This window comes from Prorops nasuta, unplaced genomic scaffold (assembly GCF_024137725.1).
Source record: "Prorops nasuta isolate Cenicafe-Biocafe unplaced genomic scaffold, Cenicafe_Pnas_1.2 PNAS00006, whole genome shotgun sequence".
NCBI classification, from domain to species: Eukaryota; Metazoa; Arthropoda; class Insecta; order Hymenoptera; family Bethylidae; genus Prorops; species Prorops nasuta.
In genome coordinates, this window is record NW_027116803.1 from 7,673,947 (window position 1) to 7,689,554 (window position 15,608).

At 44.1% G+C, this 15,608-nt stretch overlaps 1 protein-coding gene across 1 annotated transcript in view; it reads right to left on the reverse strand.

Moving 5' to 3' along the window:
• Nucleotides 1-8,305: 8,305 nt before the first annotated feature.
• The window catches only part of LOC136774397 (GATA-binding factor C-like), a 55,558-nt gene continuing 48,255 nt past the window's right edge, over nucleotides 8,306-15,608 (reverse strand). Inside the window, exons 6-8 of the mRNA XM_066728666.1 lie at nucleotides 11,951-12,140; nucleotides 11,533-11,735; nucleotides 8,306-11,252 (exon numbers count right to left, since the gene is read on the reverse strand). Coding sequence (XP_066584763.1) covers nucleotides 11,226-11,252; nucleotides 11,533-11,735; nucleotides 11,951-12,140 — 420 coding nt within the window. The 3' untranslated portion in view covers nucleotides 8,306-11,225. The remainder of the gene's footprint in view (nucleotides 11,253-11,532; nucleotides 11,736-11,950; nucleotides 12,141-15,608) is intronic.

Here is a 15,608-nt window from a genome sequence, read left to right on the forward strand (position 1 = left end):
GTACATAGGGGGAGAGGACCAGAATAAATTAAGCTTTATTTTGACCAAATGATTGGATTACGCGTCCATCTCTAAACGAAATGGATGTGTACACGTGTAGTTTTCAACAATTTTCGCTCGGGAGGAGAGTCGAGGATTTCGAGTATAGCTGGCACGGTGAGTAAATTAGAGAGAGAGAGAGAGAGAGAGAGAGAGAGTGTGTGGGGGTGGGTGGGAGAAGAAGCAAAGTATATTCTTCGTAGCGCTAGTCATGGCACTCTCATCAATCTTGTTCGATTATTCCGTGATGGGCGAAAAAAAAGCGGGAAGATCAGGGTCGGACGGGGTGGGGGTGAGGGAGAGAGGTAGAGCAAAAAGGGGGCGGGAACGAAACAAAAGTCTCAACTGAAAGATGCCCGCTTGTTATAAATGGTAAGGCGATTTGATTTCTATTAGGCGACGCATTGTTCGCGGAACGCGCGAGAGAACGCGCTCTCTCATACTCTCTCTCTCCCCCCCCCCTCACCCCTTGCGCCAATTCTCTCTTCTCGCCTTGCCTCGCCTCGCTTAGCCTCTTCTTTTTTCACCCTGCTCAATTTTTCAACACCCTCCCTCCCCCCTCTCTCTCCTTGGTAAATCGAGAATTATCAGTATTTAGAAACAATGGACGAAAACACTGCTGCGCTATACTATATATCATATATGTATATATTTACGTAAGGAGTAAATGGTTATTATCTCTGATCGATCGTGCCGTCAAAAAGCTCTTTTTCAAGCGGCGACGTTAAATGCATTTCCTTCGTGGCATCTCGATAAACAATATTTACAGAGCAGCTGACTTTTCGCTGTATATAGTGGCACAAGGCTCGTTTCCACGCCCCCACCACCCACCCCTCCTTACACTCGCAACGAGCAGCACAATATAAATATTAAAATTTCTCCAAAATTCTCCCCCACTCTCGATAAACACTTTTCATTCTTATTTATCTCAAAGAAAAAAATTTCCTCTAATATTTTCCACATAGTTCAACAAATTTAATTCAATAACGTTCGCCCAATCGTCTCACTTTTGGAGGTTTCGCATTGTGCAGCGAGGATATGAATTTTTGCAATTTCTCAGTATGTCAATAAGCATACGTATATATATATATATATATATATATATATTTGCATTTTCCAAATAAGTTTTCTGGTTCGGTCCGTTAAGGCGAGGCGTTGAAGGGAGGTGGACCGGACCATCGCGAACGGTTGGCCGGTGCTCGTCAGCTCGGCGAATAATTTACGCGGAGACTTTATGAGTGTCTAACTATATAGTGGGTAGCCTCTTCTTAGTGCGTAGCCCGTCTTTCCGACGCCTACGTCCTCAGGTTCCGACACGTCTTCATAAACCGAGCGCTAAATTCCATCGCAACTTCCGCCCTAGCCGTAAAATACCTTTCAGCTCTCTGCTCTCAGCTCTGCTTTCAGCTCTGCTTTCTCCCCCTCTTACCCCTCCACGCCACCATTTTTACATACAATTCTCCTAATTAAGCAATTTCACTCATTACAGCGTGGCTAGTCGGGGGCTGGACGTTCGAAAACTTTTTATCGTTTTGCTCGATCGGAGGAAACTCCCTATGTTGTATATATATATGTGTGTTTTTAGCACAAAAGCATCCTTTGAATATTCAGAGGCGTCAAAATTGCAGCAATGGCCGATTGGAGCGAGGAACAACGTAGTTGGAACATTGGTTTTTGGAGGGAACGAAGGGGGGAGGGGTGAAGTTTTATGTACCGCAATAACGCATGCAGGTATAGTATATGTTATTGTGTCGTTGTACGATCAAAAAAATCGAGAGCGAAATGCGGGAAAGAGTCGTGAGAAAGAGGTATAATGGTGTGTATAGAAGAGGAATGGGGGAGGGGGGGGGGGGGGGGTGCTTAAGAAGAAAATGAAGAAGACGAGAAAACGATCCATTAAGCCGCTTGGCATCGGAGTCGAGTGGAGGATGACTGGTGATGGGCTAAATGCATTGCAGCGAGAAATCTTATTTGCAAACGAGGCACCGACGAGATTTCGTGGTCCAGTAGTGAAAACCTTGCAGAGAGAGGGGGGGGGGGGACCTTCAATTGCTTTTAAACTGTCGTCGGTGGGGCCCCGATAATCCGGCCGCGAGCCGGCCTAATCGACAATGCTACGTAGAAACCACTTTTGCCGAATGACGTTGCACGCACAAAAAAGCAAAGGTAGCTGGAAAAAAAGCAGGTGCGCTCGCGCGCGCGCGTTCACCTATGTGTGTGTGTGTGTGAAGGAGCGTTAGTGTTGCCACGGCGAAAAGCGATTTCCTGCATGACGTGACTCGGCCCGACAGTCTTCTTCCTCTCTTTTCCAACTTGGGGAACTCTCAACCCCCCCCCCCCCCCCCTCTCTCTCTCACGCTCTCTTTGGCGCTCGCCAAATGAAAGAGCTCGTCGCGCCATGGATTTTCAGGCTTGATCCTGTTACGCGAACACCGCGCTCGGCCACCGTGCGCGACCCGAGCCCGAACCCAGCCGATTCCTCTCCTCCTGTGCGTCCGGACCCCTTAATCCCTCCATTGTATCCATTTATCTCGAACGTTTTCCCGAATGTCTTCTCTCCCCTCCTCCTCCCCCCCCCACCCCCCTCCTCCTCCCCTCGTTAAATTACATAGCAACGCTCTGATATTTTACAAATTTTTCAATGGCTTCGTTATACTCACGCGGTGCATTTAAAATCCCTTTCTCAAGCCTCTCCGCGCAGTTTGTTCGTTCGAGAGAGAGAGAGAGAGAGAGAGAGAGAGAGAACTGTGATTCAAAGAGAAAATCCTGTAGAAACAGTGCGGAGCGTACAAGGCTAGTATTGTGCGTTAGAATTGATAAAAAATCGAGTTGAGTTGTACGGTGAGGTAAGAAGAAGACGGTGCGCGAGTGGCGTGCGTTGGACCTGCCGATGATGACGGGGGACAATGACCGTGAAGAAAAGCTATTACAATCGTCGAACGATTAGCCTGATCGTTTTTCGAAGACCCCTTGAGGAGAAGCAGGAGGAGGGCATTCACTCGCTTTATGAAGCAACAATGACTGGTCGGTCATCCACGAGCTTTCGAGGCCGCACCTTATACTCGCCTCTTTCTTCTTCACCTCCCCCCCCCCCTCCCCCTCCCCCCCTCGCCATCCTCTTCTTTCGCCACCACTATACACCATTTTGCACTCGATCACCGATAACACCGTACTATATGCTACACTCTGTGAGAAATGTATCTAGAATTGCAACATAAGTGCAATTTGCAACAATGTTTAGTGTGAATCGAAGAAAGGTTTGTATGTAGAAAAATTTGTAAACATTTAAAAAATTGAAAATTCTTATAGTTGGGAGGGCAGAGTGGGGTCAAATCATCCATCTGAAGTAAAATCTATCGCAGTGGCGTTATTCTTGATTTAACATGGCAAAAATGTTAAGTAAGAATCGAAGGCTGTTCATATAACTTTATATTTCTACATGGTGGCCATTATAGGTATTGCAGTTTAAATTTTGCAGTGCTTCTTATCGATGATTCTGTTAAGGTGGTTAAGGGGATCGTTTTACCCCTAATGCATTCTACTGCATCTTTCATCGAACCTTTAAATTTTTCAAAAGCAAATTTTCGATTAATTTAATATAAAATAAAAGTTTAAACTTATTATTACGAGTTATTCGGTTAAACGAATCGAAAAATTGTTTCATATTGTGTTCCTATCAGATTTGAAAATCACTTATGTTATATGAAATGTTGATAAAATATACAATCGTAGCTAACAATTTTCTACGCGTTAAAAATAGATGTTTATATTTCAAAATACACATCATTTAATATATTAAATTATATATTTTGATGTTCATTCATTTTTAAATCAGTAGTGTCAATAGTTTTCATTAAACCATGATCATTTTACCCTGGCCACTCTCCCCTATAAAAGAAATTCTTTGTAAATAAAATATCCAAGATAAATGAACATGTAGCTAGCAAATTTACTACTATTTGCATATGGGTTTATGATTCAATTGTCGTGTGTGTGTGTGTTGTGTGTGTTTTACTTATATCTATATGTAATTTTACTAATACAAAATGTACTTTTACTCAAAAATAATATAAATATTTCAACATTTCGTTGAAATTATCAAAGATTAAAGTAATTTTGCACAAAATTCTCATACCATATACAATGTTTATCCATTTCATTAACCGCTAATCATCTCTGAATTGACACTGGAGCTCGATGTCAGGAGCGGTCGAACAACGATCGTTTACCATACTTTCTTTATGTACGTATGCGTTAAGAGAGCAGACAGAGATATTTGGATATAGATATTTAGGAAGAAGGGTAGTAAACAGAAAGATAACGTTTATTTCAGTCGTTAAATCGTTGCTCGGATTCTCGATGCGCGTGGAACGATCCTGCCGTTAGAAGGACTGAGCAACCTCTTCTCGCATATATGTGTATATATATATATATATATGTAGGGAGGGGAAGGTTCGGTGCGTTGATTGGACGTGGAATTAGATTAGTCGAGAGATGGGATCAGCCGCTGATGCGATTAATTCGAGCGTATAAATCGACGTGCATACAGAGAGAAAGAGAGAGGGATAGCCCTGAAGAAAAGCACGAGGAACACGCCCCGAAAAGAATGAGACGAGTCCATGCAGTGGCGCGAAGCTCCCTGGATCGTAAGCTGAGCAACTTGAGAGGAGGGAATATAAGGGGCCGTGTGTGTGTGTGTGCAGCTATCGATCGCTGCTTCCCGATCTTTGCCCTGAAATATCTGTATATTATATATTATACACAATAATAATAATTTATATATATAGAAACTTGACCAGAGGGAGATATCGATACTCTCATCCCCCCATTTCCAATAAATAACAAAAATATTTACTTTCGCACTATTTTATTTCAATTTCCCTTTCAAGTAATTATATATAGAAAACAAAGTTTCGTTAAAAGAGAAATATATATATACGTTGTCGCGAATTGTGAAAAATCCAGATGACGAGCGATATAGCGCCGAGTCGCTCGTCAGCTTCTCTTCTCGTGCTGCGTGCGAGACTCAATAAAGTCGCGTGCGCCTATTAATAATCGTAGCTCCGATAGGAAATCAGGACCGCTTCACGTGACGGAAGCTCGTTGGAATCCAAGCTGTATTAGTCGTTATTTAATTTTAAAGCATTTCACTTGTTGGGAGGAGCCAGAGACTGATGCGTATAGTATTATATATATATACCGAACGATAAAATACTCGTGTGTCCAAGGGTGAGACGTGACAAGAAGGGGGGGGGGGAGGAGGGGGTAAATTTCGCGATCGATCGTTGATTTATTCCCCGCGGGCTTCCGAGAAGATCCCTTAGTTTCACACTCGACGTGAGTTTGACCCCCGAGCGCCGTTTGACCCTACGCGGTTCCCGGCCACTCTCTCGGCTGCTCGGACTGCATGGTAGCAACGACTCGACTGATGCTGCAAAGCTCTGCTATAAGTCTATCGAGGGAGATGCTTTACCGCTTCGGGATTGATCGTGTATATATATATATATATATATATATATGTAGGCATTCGCGGCAAGATTGGCGTTAGAATCAATGACCGGACGTAAACAGATTCGATAGAGCGTGAGAATCGTCGTAGCTACGACCAATCACCTCCCCCCCCCCCCCCTCTGTTCCCTGTCACATACCCCTAAAATCTCTAATTTGGCTTCTCTCCCTAAAAACAACACTGTGCTGTATAGATGGAGCAGAAGGAAGCAAATAAATCTGATGAAAAGTCAGGTGGTCCACGCGGGATCTCGATCAGAGCCGTCGCTGCGCGAGAGATAAGGATTCTCGCTCGATCGAGAAAAAAAGAAGCAGATTTAACGACGCGACGGAATATGGCGGACGTAGCTATATATATAGCACATAGGGTGAGCGCGATAAAGACCGAATTTCCCGACTCTTGACTTTTGCCAGTAAGAAAAGCAAAGGGGAATTTTCTCGACGAGTGGGTTTTGGTGGATGCCGCTCATCCCAGAAACGGGATTACGCGAAATCCCGGTCACTTTTATAGAGGAGAACGTTGCTATATATCCCGGGCTGTTGGCAATGAAGCCTCGAATCGGAATTGCTGTCCCTTTTTTTCTGACTCAACTGTCTCGGGCTGTCCCATCCCATTCCATCCTGTATATATATCCCGTTGTGGATTGACCTCCGTCCCGTTGTCTGCAGCTGCCTCGACTTAAACTTTAACTTGCTCGTAGTCCTCGCGCGCGCGTCCTCCGCCTCGATCGTCATCCTCGTCGTCGTCCTCGCCTGCACATTTAATTCGCCGTGAAATGAGGAAGAAGGAGAAGAAGTTGCGATGATGCGCTGCTATATACATATGGCTTCCTTCCAGGGCATAACCGATTCCGAGGGATTTGCGCAGAAACAAGGGGTACTACTGGGACAGTACTCGATAACATGGAGACTTCATGACGCTTAGCGACGGCCGGCTCTTCGACATTCTGTATATATACGTGGTATATGGAACTTGAAGAAGAGCCCCTGGATCCGTCGTCATCTTTTCGATCTCCAAGCGGAATTAAACCTTGACGAGCTCGAGTCGTCCTACTATATATACAATTTGGATTTTTCCATCGTATTTGGGGACAATCGAGATGATTTTTAATAATGCTATATATATATATGTTATGTACGAAGTGTGCGTGCGTGACGAAGGTAGAAGCAGAGACCTTGAGAGGATATGGCCTGTAAATTTGGTGTCTCGGTGATGTCGGTAAATCAATAACGATATACATATAAGCTTTAATGTAGGTAAAGTGTTGTGCAGCTCCCTCCTGTTCTTTCTATGTATATATGTATATGTATATGTATATTGAGCTTGGCTCCTAGACTTTACGATTCTATCACGAATACCAACCTCTTCCTCCCGTCCTTCCTTCGAAAAAACACTAAAGTTTGCCATGCAGCCAGCACATAATATAACGAGCAAACTCGATCCAACACGAACAAGCCGAACGTTTGTTTGCTGGAAACTCGATCGTGGCTCCGATTGCGAGTTATTTCGTGGGAGTTTTAACGAGCTTTCGCGTTGTTCGCATAGTTTCTCATTCAAGTTCGTCTAAATTCTGATTAAGTATGAAAGATAAAGCGCTATTCGAGCCCTCGATCGACGTTTCTTCGGGTGCGACAGCCACCTACCGATCGATTCTACATATTTACACTTGTATTTATATTTAATATTAACACAATGTTGCGACCGAGCTTTCTTTCTTCGCTACACAGCTTCTATATATATATATATATATATATATGTATACCTGTACCTGTTGGCTGGATTGTAAAACTGATGGGAAATCTTTAAAGTTGATTTGTATACATACAAGTTTCAAAGAGGATGAGAATGAAAGACCAAAGTTTCTCAGTTAATTGTAATAAAGGAAGGAAGGGACAATAAACGAGCGTGTATGTCTCTCCCACGTAAATCGCCGCATATATATATATATATATATATATATATATATATAAATATATACAGTTATCCGGTTCGGCTCGTTTGTCATATGCATGCATGGACGTGCAAATCGATAATATCGTCAAGCATGAGAATCGGTTAATCGATCAGATCGCGGCACATATAGGCGGTTATCTCCTTCAGCGCGGTGACTATGATTTACACGTAAACACCTTGTATTCTTGATAAGGCTTAATTAAGTAACACCTCTTAATTAATAAGGGGCACTAATCTTCGGCGCGATCGACGATCGTTTTGTTCCCGCGAACCCGCTTCCCCCGCTTTTCCCCCTGTCGCGAGAGAAACGGAAAGTCAGATAGCTATAAGCTGATTGGTTCACTGAATAATAAACTGCTTTACTACCCCTCGTTCACCTCTCTCTCTTTCTCTCTCCTGCAGATTTTACACCCGATTATCCCATCTCTCTCAACGTCGTGATTTAAGGAATAGTGCAAAATGAGCCGCTACAAACCTTTCGAACGTTTACCGATATTTGTCACTCTCTTACCTCGATCTTTATATATACATATATATACCTTCTTATTTTTCACCAATTTGAAGTCATTACCTTCTCCTTATCTCATCTGGGATCAAAGCACGATGGAATCGTTGCTTCGAGTCGATATTCGATCAGCAAATTTTGATTTGTTTTCCTTGATAATCTCTCGCACACATGCATGCACATATATATAGCTTGGATGTCTCTTAACCATATTATTAAAAAGTAAAGTTGCTGGGAAAGAAATGTGATTTGGAGTTGTGTAAATGAAGATGGTAAAGTTTTCAGATAAAACTGCCGAATCCATGGATGATTTATTATTTAATTTATTTTAAGTTAAAACCTTTTTTACAATGATATTTTACAATGTCGCTTTTTACACCACATATCCGTGTCGCGGTTCCAGTCGTTTTACATCAACGACCACTCGACTCGTCTCTTATTAATTGTTCAATCATAGCGTACGTTCCTCGCTTAAAAATCATAATGTTTTTACACGCTACGCGCTACACCCTAATAATACTATTAATATATACCTGCCTCTCCATCTTTTTTTCAAGTTGCGCGTAGGCTGGTTCGCGCGTGCCCTAACCGACGTCACATAGAGACATACATATATATATATATATATATCATCTCGATATCGATCTCTCTCGCCGCAACTCTTTTCTCCAACTTTCGTTCATCTCAATGACTGTTTTCGCGATTTTCGCACAAATTCCGCTGTGATCATCAGTCTTTTGGGAAATCGCACACTCCCTATCGACTCCTCCTTCTTCCTGTCTTTTTTCTTCTTCTTTTCTTCTTTTACATATTAGTCACATTTTTAGTCTCCTCGAGAGTAGTTTCTATTACTTGGAGCCAAGGACGAAATGCAGAGTAGAGGTAACAGGGACGAAAGGTAAGAGGAGGGAGAGAAATACGATATATTCAAAGTCGGATGGGAGCTGGAGAGCTGGAGGGTTGAAAGGTGGTGTCTGTGTGTGTGTGCGCGCGTGTGACGAGAGAAGAGAAGAAAGAGGGAGAGGCGAATAATAGACTTGGACCACGGGCGATCCCTCGCCATACTGGTACAAATCGAGAATAATATTTGCGTCTATCGATAAAACATATCGAGTGATAAACTTCTACAATCGAAAATCACAATGTTGCTTTAACTCAAATCATGTGAGTCTCACAATTAATTATCCAGTAATTATTTCGATTACGCGTAATAGCTTCGTCACGATAATCATTACCATCCTTTACTGTTTATACATACATACATATGCGTATATAACACACACTGCACGCACACACACACATGTGTACACATATATACGTATATTTGCAAATGCATCTGGGCAATCATCGGCTAATTATGCACAATCAATTGAGTCGCTGGGCGTTCGTTTACCGAGAGATAGCTCGTAAATATCTGTCTGTGTGTGTGTGTGTGTGTGTATGTGTATAATAATATACATATATACTATTATTACAATAATAACGATGCGCAATCTCTCAAAGATACAAAATGTACACATTTGACCTAATTTTTCTTCGTCTTCCTATATATTTGTTTCTGTGTTTGGCTCTCGAGCATACAACGCTTCGTATTACAATGTTAATGGACCAGCGCACCTCTTATGCTCGCTCTCTCTCTCTCTCTCTCTCTCTCGTTCACACATACACATACACACACGCACTCCATCGTCATACGTACCGCTGACTAATCAGTTATTAATAAATTACGCTCGCGCGTGGATTTCCCAAGGATTGATTTTAAAAGTGGATATCGATAATTTTACCGGTCGCTGGACTTTCGTCAAAATTTACGAATGTAACTCTATATTTATAATATGTATATTTTGTATGCATACGCTCTACATAGCTAATCGGTACGACACACGAAACGATGTGGAACGATGAGAGAACGATGCTTCGTCACGGCAATTCCTCCTGGATACACACCACACACATATATATATATATATCGTTCGAACGGAAATTGGCGGGAAATCATTGGAATCCAGCAATCCGCGCGTCGTTCGAGTAAACCGGCAGACCCCAGGGACGCGACGCACCGAAAGAAAATCCTTCGATATTCGTGGAGAACTCGCGGATGCAGCGAGAAATTACCGTGCGAAGACGATCGGGAATCCGGTTACCCAGCACCTCTTTTATTACAAATTTTCCCTTAATAAACCATTGAAATTGCACGATATCGCTCAATGCTTCGCAAACACGTAGGAAAAAGCGTAGGAGCGGGCATGTGTGGGGTGGTCGAAAAGGGCAACAAGGGATGACGGTCGATGGGGGGGGGGGGGGGCTAATCAGCACCAAACTCTGATCACGATGCTTTCTTATATTTTCGCTCGTCGCGATAATTCGGGCGAGCTTGAATATACGCTCGCTCCTGTGACGTCATAGCTATCGAGTAGCCTATACAGCTCCATTTTGTTCATCAGCATCTTCGCGAAACGAGCAGCTACTCGTGACCAGAGAACCAGCCTCCGCGTGTTTCTCGATCTTTTCCTTCCTCTTGCCACTTTTCGAGGAAAACGACGTGCGCGTGCGCGATCCCCCCTCTCCCCCTCGTTCTTTCCTCGACTCTCTTTAATCTTTCATTTACATATATTTTTATATTTATATATATATATATATATATTTATCTCTTATATTTGCATATTGTTTATTTACAGAAATAACATAGTTAAGACTCGATACAATAACTGACTTCGTTTGTACTTGGGGCCGGGGTTCGATGACCCTACGTAAACTTTACATATTTACACATGAATTAATTAAAAAGAGGTCGCATTACGTGCATGCTAATAAGACTCGTAGAAAAATGTCCGTTTTCGCGTGCACGCGCGCTTCGACTAGCCCAGTCCAGCGAGCTTATCCTGCTTATCGCGCTCGCTCACTTTTTTCCCCCCTTTTTCATTCGCTCACTCTCTCTCTCTCTCTCTCTCTCCTCGCACATACTCTCGCTTTTCACTCTGTTCTTACCAAACAGCCTCTCTCGCGTCTCTTTTCTCGGCTGGTACGCCGAGGAAGAATGGATGAAAACAGACGTAGCTTCGCGCGCGAGTGTGTGTGTGTGTGTGTGTACGAGTGAATTGGTATAGCGCTACGTCTCATCCTCCTATATCGGTGTACACGCGTGTTGGTGAACGAAGACCTTTAATAAAGTTAGAAGGTAGCGTCGAGCTGCGTCCAGAGTTGCTAATCATTCGCGATTCATGTGTACTCCGATCGCCAACCGGTCTGAAAGCAGAAAAATATTATCGCTCTTTATGGGATTCCTCTGGTTCGTCGGGTCATCCCGGAACCTCCGCGGGAAATTCAAAGTTTTTCCACGGAGGTGGAAAAACCTTTCTCAGACAGTGGGCAACTTATATATATATATATATATATATATACGTTAAATAAATACGGGCAAGTTTACTGGGCGAATGTGCACGAAGGCAAGAAATGGGCTTTTGTCCTTTCGAGTGAATAATGGCGGAATCGAGTGTGTTACTCTATATCCTATATATATACTGACCATTGCGTTCGTCGTGGCGGCTAGTTGCAGGCCCTGAAGACTCGTCATGTGATGGGAATGGGAATGCGAGTGCGAATGCGGATGGATAGCGGGAGGTGCTGGTGGTGCGAATCCCTGGTGAAGTCCGCCAGCCACACCGACGCCGGTGTGATACATGTAGTGTTGCATCGCTGGGTGCATTGTGTGGTGATGCTGCGATGCGCCTGAAACAATCAATTTCCCCTTCGATTAGTTATAGGTCGATGAAAGAATCCTCCCGATGAAATATTCGGAAAGATATTCTTATATATATATATATATAAATACTGAGACATCGTTCTCATTATATTATATACATAAAGAGAGAGAGAGAGAGAGAGAGAGAGAGAGAAAGAGAAGGTTGAATAGTTTGTCGTGTGCTTACATCTTTGAAACTCACCCATCGGTGATCCAAAGCCAGAGTGGAAAGGTTTGTTATCGAGATCGAGGTGGCCGCTGGCTTTTATCATGTCACCCATGACACCGCCGAGACCCAAACAACCACCAGCCTTCTTCTTTTTGCTCTTCGACGAGAGTTTCCGATTCCTCGTCTGTATACCCTCCTTCTTCATCGTCAATGGTCGGTTCACCTGTAACAGTCGTAGCCAATAATTTTTTTTATGTCTTCATTTGGTTATAAAATTAGGGGCATGTATATATGTGACATGGCACAAAGATAGAGGAGAGAGTGGAGAAAGGAGAGAAAATTGGAAAATATAGGGGGCAATAAAATGGGTGCGTATAGCGTAGATTCCGCGGTGTCGGCACGCACAATGCAATTGTGCTTACCCTCAGATTCTCGGTAGTCTCTGCATCGCGTTCGTGCCTCGTAATTAAGGAATTGGCTAGCCCTCTTAAAAGATGGACTCAATTCTAGAAGCCACGTCACCCGCTCTCTCTCTCTCTCTCTCTCTCTCTCTCGTCCTAAGACACTGCATGGCCACGCCAACTCTCGGCCTCTCCAATCCCGAAAGGGATCAACGACCTATCGATAATGTTGCACGATCATCGACATCACGTGAAATCAAAATAGATTTATATACCGTTAGACTACTTTTGCCATACGGTTGGATCAAAAAAATCGTCTAGTTCACATTAGAGAGAGAGAGAGAGAATCGAAGGAAAAAGAAAATGTAGCGCAGCGAAATTAATCGTATCAGAATTGAATCCGTTTTAAAGTGGAACGTTGAATTATGGTGGGTTGTCGAGTTAGGAAAATGAGTAGATATATATATATATGCGAGCGAGGATTATACATACGATGCATCGGTGAGAGTGGAAGAAGAAGGGGGGGGGGGGGAATATCTGAAGTTGGAAGAGCGAGCGGGGGTGAAGTGTATATATACGTATAAGCATTGCTTTTCCTTTGTAGTTGCCGCGACGTGACGCAACTGCCAACTTAAGGAAGAGATTCCCGGTATTGCGTTTTGTGCAGAAAAACAAGAGAGGCGAGGAGAGACGCCGCGCGTACGTATGTATGCTATACATATATATAGCGGAGGTGGGCGCGCGCACATCGTACCATCCCCAACCTCCGACTCCTTGAACGCGTTCGTCGCAGAATCGCCGGCCACCACCCAGGACCAGACGGTCAACGACTCTTTTCGGAATTACGCAATTGGCCGAATTTGCCCGAATTAGTCAACTGACACGGGAGGTCGATAGTACCAAAGGAAACCGACGAGACTCCAACATTTCGAGGCGCCAGTCCTTTACCACGGATCTTCAAACTTATCCCCACTCTTTTCGCTACCAAAAACCTCGCAGTGTCCTTTTATTCTTATCTCGTCAGGAAAAACACGAATTTTCGGAAAAATATCGCGATACGATTCTAATATACAATGTACAGACTCGACTCGTTATCATCGCACGATGGGAATACAATAAATAAACTGGACGTTCGTATCTCGAAATTCTCGATGAGCTTCGAAGAGACACGCGGTTCGTGAGAATTTGTCGAAAGAAGGTTTTGCGTGTGTAAGAGAGAGAGAGAGAGAGAGAGAGAGAGAGAGAGAGAGAGAGAGAGAGAAAAAGGAGAGCACCGCCGGCGAGTCCAGCCGAGTCCATTCGAGGTACCGAAGCTACCGTACGAGCCGCGAGAGAGAAGGCAAGTCTAATGAGGGAAGTCGCGCGCGGCACGTAACGCATATAAGCCCGAAACAGCGAAAGCTCGAATCAATTTGAATACAATACAAGCGGCTTTAATAGGAACCAGTCGCTTAAGTCTGCGACTGTCCGAAAGTGCGAGGTGCAAACAAAAGAAGAGACGCGAGGCTTACTGCGAGAGGGACAGAGCCAGTGAAACAGAAGGGATAGAACGAGAGAGGGGAGATTCGAATGCAGATTGATGTGGTCACACACGATGCAACCGCACACCGCTTGAATACCTGATGCGACGTGTCGAGGAACAGGGGTCAATGAATGAGAGAATGCTTCGATCCTCCTGCACATACGTAGAGGGGGGGGGGGGGTCGTTATAAACATTTCTTCGATATAAATCAAAGATCACTTTTACAAACCATCGGAAGGGATTTGGAGTAGAGAGGGAGGGTAGAGAAAATTTAGATTTAAGATTTTTATCGATTGATCTCGATTTAACCTATGGATGCTGAATTTTGCGAGTGGATCACGCGTGGTCGTAGAGTGACCAGCCAGAGTAGAGATCGAGGAGCTGCGGAATAGGAGGGCTGAAAGATCGATAGGAGCGCGTCGAGATTTATCTGTGGTTTAACGGCGCGAACGTGACGCGTGTGCCGATTGGACGGAAATCGCGAGTGGTGTGTGCGGTGCGTGGTCCCTTATTTTCATCGCTTTCGACAATGAACGGAAGGAAAGCGAGCCTCGTGCTAAACATTCCACTTAATTGAACAAAAATTCCCTCCTCGATCCTCGATCCTTCTTAACCGTAACGATCGAGTCGAATTCGAGGTAAAACGTCGATTCGATCATCGCCTCTAGGATCATCCAAGGAGAATGTAACACTAGGAGCTTCGGCTGCCTGCCATTCGGCCCCGTCCTTCTTCTTCTTCTTCGCCTCCTCCAAGGCCATGCACGGTATACCGTGCATGTGTATCGTAACATAGAGAAAAGCATGGTATCCTTCCCCGAACGGTTCGTAGGACCAACCGGCGACTCGCGAGAATTCGTATATCGAGTTACGGATGACGAGAGAGCGAAAATACCCTGAATTTTGCTGAGGAACTGTGGCTTGCGCACGAAATGAGTCACTGGAATATCTTTCGACTCTTATTATTGAAATTGAAAGATTGTAAAAGGGAAGGAATAAAAAGTAAGAAAGTATCAGGCCGAAGAGCAGGGTTAGAGAGCGAAGGTTGAATCTTTGGATTTGAAGGAGCGATTAGCATATTTGGAACACCCGGTAGCTTGGTGTTCGCTCGGAGAATAATCCATGTATTTTGGGGGGAGCGTGTGTGGGTCTAGAGCTACGATTGCTATCGGCCTGCTCTATCTTAACGATGCCAGATCTGTCGCTCTTCTCCCCCCGCCCCTCCTGCCTTCCGTCTCTTCGACTGCTACCTATCTCCAATCTCTCTCTTCGGAGAGAGAGAGAGGATTTCGAGAACGGAAGCAGCCGCAGGCATTCCCAGCGGGCGACACACCATCATCCACTCTCCCGGAGAATAAGATCGACTTTAACGGCAAATCAAACATTTCCAATGCCTTAATCCCCCTTCGCCCCCCCCCCTATTTCCATAGCAATTCCATCATTTCCTCCTCCTTCCGGATCATTTGCTTAAAAATTCTCTCTCCCCCCCCCCCCTGCACACCAATACCAAAAAAGATGAATTCTGAGGACACTGCACGTATAGGTACATTCCTCGAATGATTTTCGATGAATGTGGCAGGAATGCGATAGGCGACTTATGCCAGAAAAGCTATATATATATATATATAGTGTACCGTATATAGCCATAGGAATTAAAGGAGTCGGAGGACTGTGAAAAGTTTGGACCGCGGACGATGGAGAATTTATTGGTTGCCGCGTGTCTCGTGTCGCGAGTATTTAGCGAGCTTCCCTTCGGCTCGCTTAATTAATG